The 7,249-nt window shown below is 52.4% G+C and overlaps 1 protein-coding gene across 1 annotated transcript in view; it reads left to right on the forward strand.

Moving 5' to 3' along the window:
• LOC105300218 (IgGFc-binding protein) overlaps positions 1-7,249 on the forward strand; it is a 35,954-nt gene that overhangs the window by 974 nt on the left and 27,731 nt on the right. Inside the window, exons 2-3 of the mRNA XM_023537909.1 lie at positions 3,579-3,928; positions 7,185-7,248. Of these exons, the coding sequence (XP_023393677.1) occupies positions 3,579-3,928; positions 7,185-7,248 (414 nt within the window). The remainder of the gene's footprint in view (positions 1-3,578; positions 3,929-7,184; position 7,249) is intronic.

Here is a 7,249-nt window from a genome sequence, read left to right on the forward strand (position 1 = left end):
TGTTTCTAGGAGACATTTTGCCCACACTCTCAATCTCCTTCTTCCCTTTACCCGCTTAACTCCCACCCCCTCCTCCCTGCCCCACGCCGCCACCAAGTCCTAATAAAACAGAAATCACAACTGGCACCTGAATCCAGCCACTCTGGGCCCCATAGTGCTTAAATCAATTTGAGGTTGGAGATTTCACATGAAATCAGAGAGCCAGTTTCTCTTGAAAAATGGTAAAATTTGGCAGAGAGAGACAGAGAGAGAGAGGGCAAGTGAGCACTTATAATGCGTCATAATAACAAAAGGCTAAAGCTAATAGCAACAGCCCGCTGGTGATGGTGTATGAATTCTCCATTTGCACAGTCACAGGCCTGCTGTTTCCCACATTTACTTTACTTGCCTGCCCCACCCCTCCCCCCGCCCCACCCCTAGCATTTGAGTTTGAGACCCCTGTCCAAAGCATTCGGGCTTTTGGAAAACAAAAGGCAGAAAGGCCAGTAGGTGAATGGTGCATGAAAAAGGAGAAAGGAAAGAGAAGAGGCGGGGAAAAGCCCAAGGTGACATTTCGACAGGTTATCTAGGCGCGGGGCAAGGGGTCGGTTCTCTGATGGATAAGTGGACCCACGACTGCTTTTTCTCACTGCAGGGTTGACCCAGGAGGCCTCAGTGGACCCCGGCAACACTGGAGGGAAGGAATTCCTCACGGCCTTCCTGCAGAACTATCTGCCTGGGTACAGATGGGCCAACCTCCACCTCCTCCTCTCCAGTCTGTCAGACGGCCCCGCCTCCGTTACCATCCTCAGCCAGGCAGATGGCACCTCGCAGAATGTCACCGTGAGGCCTGGGCAGTCGGTCATGGTCAACATCAGCACCAAGGCCGAGATGATCGGCAGCAGTACCTTCCGGCACGCGGTGCTGATCCACTCTGACCGCACCATCTCTGCGCAAGCCATAAACACGAAGCCCAACACGGGGGAGCTGACGCTGCTGCGGCCCGTCCAGGCCCTGGGAACCGAGTACTTTGTGCTCACACCTGCCGGAATCTTAGCCAAGAATGTCAAGGAGTTTGCCGTGGTGGCCGGTGCAGCCGGTGCCTCGGTCAGTGTGCATCTCAAGGGGGTAGTGACATTCCGGGGCAAGTTGTATCCAGCGGGCAATATCTTGAGTGTGACTCTGGAGCCCTATCACGTGGCCCAGGTGCAGAGCACAACTGATCTCTCAGGGTCAAAGGTCACAGCCAGTAGCCCTGTGGCTGTCCTCTCTGGCCACAGCTGTGCCCAGAAACACACAAACTGCAACCACGTGATAGAGCAGCTGTTACCCACATCTGCCTGGGGCACCCAGTATGTGGTGCCCGCTCTGTCCTCCCAAACCCGCTACGATCTGGCCTATGTCCTGGCCAGCCAGACCACAAAGCTGACCTACAGCCACGGGAGCACCACTGCCTCCAGGAGGCTCCGGGCAGGTGACGTGATCGAGTATGAGGTCCGGCCATCCCAGCCACTCTACCTGTCTGCAGATGTGGGCATCCAGGTCCTACTGTTTGGCACAGGTGCCATAAGGGACGGAGTAACCTACGACCCCTACCTGGTCCTGATCCCAGATGTGACAGCCTACTGCCCTGCTTATGTGTTCAGCAGCATGCCAGGCTCTAAGGGCGTGGCCCTGGTGGTGGCGCGGACCAAGGCTGTGGACGATCTCACTGTGGACGGGCACAGGCTGGGGGCCAAGCTCACCTGGACGGCTGTACGAGGCAGCGAGTTCTCGTACGCTGAAGTGGACTTCGACACTGCTAACGTGATCCACACGGCCAAGGCCACTGCCAACTTCGGGCTGCTCACCTTCGGGCTGGTCCAGTTTGGGGGCTATGGGACAGCAGCTGCCTGCGGCCAGAGTGAGTGATGAGAAACAACCCTTGGCCCCCGTCCACCTGGTGACCCCTTGGTGGGCTCTCTCGCCTCTCCCCTTTACCACCCACTGCTCCTTTGTGGTTTCCTGGCTCAGCTGGGCTGTTCCCGCCTCACCTCCATCTTCCCTGCCATCCTTCCTTTTTTTAAGGCTCCCAGCCCCTCCCTACCTGCACCCTGGGAACAATGCTCTAAATATTAGTAATGGGGTATGATCCAGGCTTCCAGCCTGTCAGGAGAGATGCCATAACACTGCAGCAGGGTCCCCGGCCCCAGCCCTTTGTTGCTTGCGGGGGGAGGATGCGTGTTGGAGAAGCGGTCCCAGGGGAGAGCCAAGGAGCAGAGAGGGAGGGATCTTGGGGTGGTGGGGTCAGGTCAGCAGCTTCTTACAAACCAGTTTGGGACTGTTTCGGCAACTGATGCACAACGATACCAGTTGCTAACTGCCACTCCTCCACACCTCACATCGGGATGTTTATGCCCAAACTAAGGACATCTAAAAGTATAAAAATAATAAGGCCTATGGTGCTCGGGGGTCATCTCTCAATATAACATTCTAGGTGCCTCGCACGAGTTAACGTAGTTCAGCTCCAGGACCTGGCCCTGTTTGTAACCTCGGGCTGGGTGCATTGAGAAGCTGCCTCCAGGCAGTGCAGCGTCGGAAGGCACAGGTGTGAAAGGCAGACTTCTCGGGTTCCAATCCCATCTCTGCTTGTATGACTCGGGGCATGTGACTTCTCTTCTGTGGGCCTCAGATTCCACATCTGTAAAAGGGGTTTGATAACTGCACCCCCTTCACAGGAGTGTTAAGCAAGGGTGTAATGAGTTAACATTTGTAAAGCACTTTGGGGGTACTTGGCAAGGGAATCGGGCGACGTAAGGGTGAGCTGCTATTACGAGCAGACAGAAGGCGAGAGCTTCTGAACACAGGGAGGCAGGGGAAGAGGGTCCTGCCCCTTTGAGCTAGGATGGTAGACACTAGGGTTGCCAGCACTGGCAAAAATGCCCCTCCCCCACACCCTCCATGACATGGAAGCCACTCAACTTCAAAGGGCCACTTCGGGCTTGACTAGTAAAAGGGAGAAGGGATAGGTGGTTAATTATAACAGGTAAGAACACCTGAGACAGTTCCAAAGCCTACTTATATTTTAGCTTATTTAAGCCTGGCAGCGCCACCCCGTCCCCAAATATCCCTGTGAAGAAGGTGTTATTGTCATCCTCATGTTACCGATGAGGACCCTGAGGCAAAGAGAGTTTAAAATTCCTTGTCCAGTGTCACACAGCTGATTAGTCGAGCCAGGGCTCTAGCCCCGGCAGCCTGACCACTCACATTTCCATTCTGTGGAACAGTCTCTGTGCTCCATCTTGTCCTCAAAGACTACGCCTTAGCCTTTTGACCTGACTGGGAAAGTACAGGGGAGAAGGAATCAGGGAGGGAAAATGGACAGACTGACACTCCCTTGATCTGTCTGTCTGTCCTTCACTACCTTCCAGTCCTTCTGGGCTGAGCTGCATTAAACTCGAGTATCAGGAGCTCTGAGCTGGGCTCAGGCCTGAGCAGCTCTCCCAGTGAGATTCCAGACCTCAGTTTCTCCACTTCTGGGATGGGCAGTTGCTCCAGGATTCCCACCGGTGTGGACACTCCTGACTCCTTCTCTGTCGCCACCCCTCTTCCCTCCCCAGGCCTGCTCCAGGAGGAGAAGCCCACCTGCCAAGGTGTGCAGTGCCCTCCCTCGCAGCTCTGCCAGGTGGCAGGCGGGAAGGCCAGGTGCGTGCCGGTCTCCGTGGCCACCTGCCGCGCCCAGGGTGACCCCCATTACACCACCTTCGATGGCCGTCGCTACGACATGATGGGCACGTGCTCGTACACGATGGCGGAGCTGTACAGCGAGGACCAGACCCTGCCCGCCTTCAGCGTGGAGGCCAAGAACGAGCACCGTGGCAGCCGCCGCGTCTCTTACGTGGGCTTCGTCACCGTGCGCGCCTACAGCCACTCCGTGTCGCTAGCCCGTGGGGAAGTTGGCTTCGTCCGGGTGAGTGTCCAGAGTCCTCAAGGTTTAATGCCCATCGGTCAGAAGGAGGAGGCAAAGCCTGGGTGTCAGGCCCCGGACCCAGCTCTTTGCGGTGAGAACGAGGGGGCGGAGAAGTGAGCCCAGGCATCGGGTTGCGGGGGAGGGGTCTGAACATTCGTGCAGGACCTTAAACCCCTTTAGTCCAACGGTTGTACTTGTAAAAACTTTAAGGATGTTCAGAGATATGGTTAGGGAAAAAGTTTATGCCAATGTGGTTTATAATAGGAAAAAATACATTAAAAAATAGAGGTTGGGGTAGGGAGAGGGAGCGAGGATAAAAAATGTCCAACAATGAGGAATTTCTTAAGTGACCAAACACTAAATTTAGTGAGCACCTACTATGCGCCAGATTTGTTTCTTAGCACTTTCTGGGTATTGCTGCCTTTACTGTTCACAGCAATCTGTGGGGTAGGCATTATTTTCAGCCCTTTAGATGAGGAAACCGAGGTCCAGAGAAATGAGATACTTCCCATGGGCTTAGAGCTATGAGACGGAGCTGGGGACAGCTCCCGAGTCCCTGTTCTCAACCTCTAGGCCCTTCTGCCTCTGCTAAACGCATTACTACTCAGCCAACACAAGTAACAGCCTGGAGCAATTACGTCCCTTTTCCCCATCACGTTATTATGAAAAGGTCCCAGCATCCTGAAGAGTTGAAATCACTGTGCAATGAACACTCATATGTCAATCAGCTAGATTCTAAACGTTTTATTCTTCTTGGTTTATCACACATCTATCATTTTCCTATCCCTCTGTTCACTCAGTAATCATCTTATTTTTTATGCTCTTAAAAGCGAGTTCTAGACATCACTACATTTCACCTCTAGATACTTTAACATTCACCTCATTAACTGGAATACAATATTTTTACATTTCTCATTGCTTACTTTTGAGATAAAATTTATACATAATAAAATCCACAGATCTCAAGTGTACAGTTCACTCAGTTTTGAACAAATGTGCAACCTAAACCTCCATTAAGATATAGGGCACTTTCATCACTCTGGAAAGTTCCCTCATGCCCCTTCTCGAACAATCCCCAACCCGCCCCCCTCGCGGCAATCAGAGTTCTGACATTCCTTCCACCGTCCATTAGTTTTGCCTGTTCACGAATTTCATGGTAATGGACTCACCCAGTGTGAGAAGCCCCTCGCGTAAGGCTTCGTTCGCTCACCGTAATACTTTGGAGGTTCTTCCATGTTGCCGCGACTTTTTAAAGAGGCGAAGCCTTCACATAGCTCACAACAAAAAGGGCATTCATGAGAGGTCTTGTTTTCATTCCTGTCTTTGTCTGCTCTTCCCCCATTCCGCCCAGGTAATGACTTTTACTGATTTCTTGGGTATTCATCTAGGGTTTCTTTATGCCAAGACAAGCAACCATAAACTTGGTCCCACCTCTCCCCTTTCTTAGTGAAATGTGCTGTACTGTCTCTCTCTGTTCTGCTCTTTGCTTTTTTGCTGCAAGTTGTACATTCTGGAGCTGTTTCTGTGTCCGCGGATACACCCTTTCCCATCACATGGGTGTAGCACAGTGCATTTCACTCAGTCCCCTGTGGAGGGATGCTGTTCTCGATGGCAGACAGCACTGCAGTGAATATCCAGGTACCGCCCTCATTTTGTGAGTGTGCAGGTGGATCTGCAAGATAATGGCCACGTGCATTAAACTGAGTTCTGTACGAGCTCAGTTTCGTGCAGAGTTTTGCACGTGCCATGCAGTTTTCCAAAGAGAGGGGCCACTGCCCTTGTCAGGGTCTCACTGAGGTCAGTGAGTTGACAAAGGTTTAGAGGTCCTGGTGGAATCGTGGCGGGACGTCCACAAGACATTGTTAAGAGGGAAGAGGTGCTCATGAAATGGTGACCAGCATGATCTCATTACTGTAAAAAAAAAAAAAAATAATAAGTATAAAGGTATTTAAAGGTAGGAAAATATCTGGCAGGATTTCTAAATCGTATGTGTGTGTGTGTGTGTGTGTGTCTACAGCAAAATGGATGATTTTTCTCATTTTTGCTCGTGTGCATCTTGTAAGTTTTCTGTAATGAACAAATATTACTGTTTCATTTAAAAATGAAGATCACTGGTCTTAGGAGAGAGACGGATTTGAACAGCGGTCCCTGGACAGAGAACCTGTGACGGGTGAGGAAGGGGCTGGGCCGTCTCGGTCACTGCACTCAGTGTCTGTAACACTGCCCGGCACAGACCTGAACACACACGACGGCTCGTAGAGGCCTCGCTGACTGACTGACTGACTGATCTGTCTTACCTTCGGCCCATCACTCATGCTGTTCCCTGTTTGTTACTCCATTTCCATAACCCATCCTCTTGGATAAGACGAGACTGTGTGGGGAAAGAATAAAAAAGAGATCCTCCGGAAGAGGCAATGGGTCGAGGAGACAGACACACACGCCTTTTCTCCAGGCCAGACTTTCTCTCCACTCAGGACGTTTGCAAAGGAACAGCTGTCTCTTCCTCCAAGAAGCTTTCCCTGACCTGCAGGGCTGGGTCTGGCCCCTCTTCTAGGCTCCCACAGCCTCCTGTGCCTCCACTATCCCAGCCATGCCCACTCTGATCCGTCAGTGTCTAGCGACAGGTCTGCCTCTCCCATTGGACTGGGAACCCCAAGAGAGCAGAGTCAGGGGTTGTCCTGGTCATCGCTGGATCTCCAGATCTCCCAGCCCAGGCCAGGCACAGAGTGAGTGCCTGTGATCATTTATTTAACACAGCAGTGCCTTAATTCATTCATTCACCGAACACCTGCTATTTTACCAGGCACTGTTCTAGCTACTGGAGATGACGCAGGAATCGAAGCAGACAGAAATCCATCTTTATGGAGTTGACAGTCTATGGAGTTAGACAGCTGATACATGCAAATTATATTGTGAAAGATTAGGAGCTATAGAAAAAAGAGCAAGAAAGGAAAATAGCGAGCAGGGAGAGGCTGCATATAAAATAGGGTGGGCAGAGCTCACCTCACTGAGATGGTGACATTTGAGCAAAGCTTTTCTGAGAGGCGAGGGCGTGGCCATGTGTGTGCCCAGGGGAAGAGCAACTCAGGCCATGGGGATGGCAAGGACAAAAATCCTGAGGCTTGGTCGGTGGCGGGAACAAGAGGGAGGAATCTCTCACTATAGCTAGAGCAGGGGAAGAGCGGGAGGAGGTGAGGGCTGAAGGCCGGACCACAGGGGATCTGACCGCTCGCTTCCCTGCTCACCCCCTCTGCAGATCGACAGCCAGCGCTCGCGCCTGCCTGCCTCCCTGGCCGAGGGCCGCCTGCGTGTGTACCAGAG

This window comes from Pteropus vampyrus, unplaced genomic scaffold (assembly GCF_000151845.1).
Source record: "Pteropus vampyrus isolate Shadow unplaced genomic scaffold, Pvam_2.0 Scaffold203, whole genome shotgun sequence".
In the NCBI taxonomy this organism is placed as follows: domain Eukaryota; kingdom Metazoa; phylum Chordata; class Mammalia; order Chiroptera; family Pteropodidae; genus Pteropus; species Pteropus vampyrus.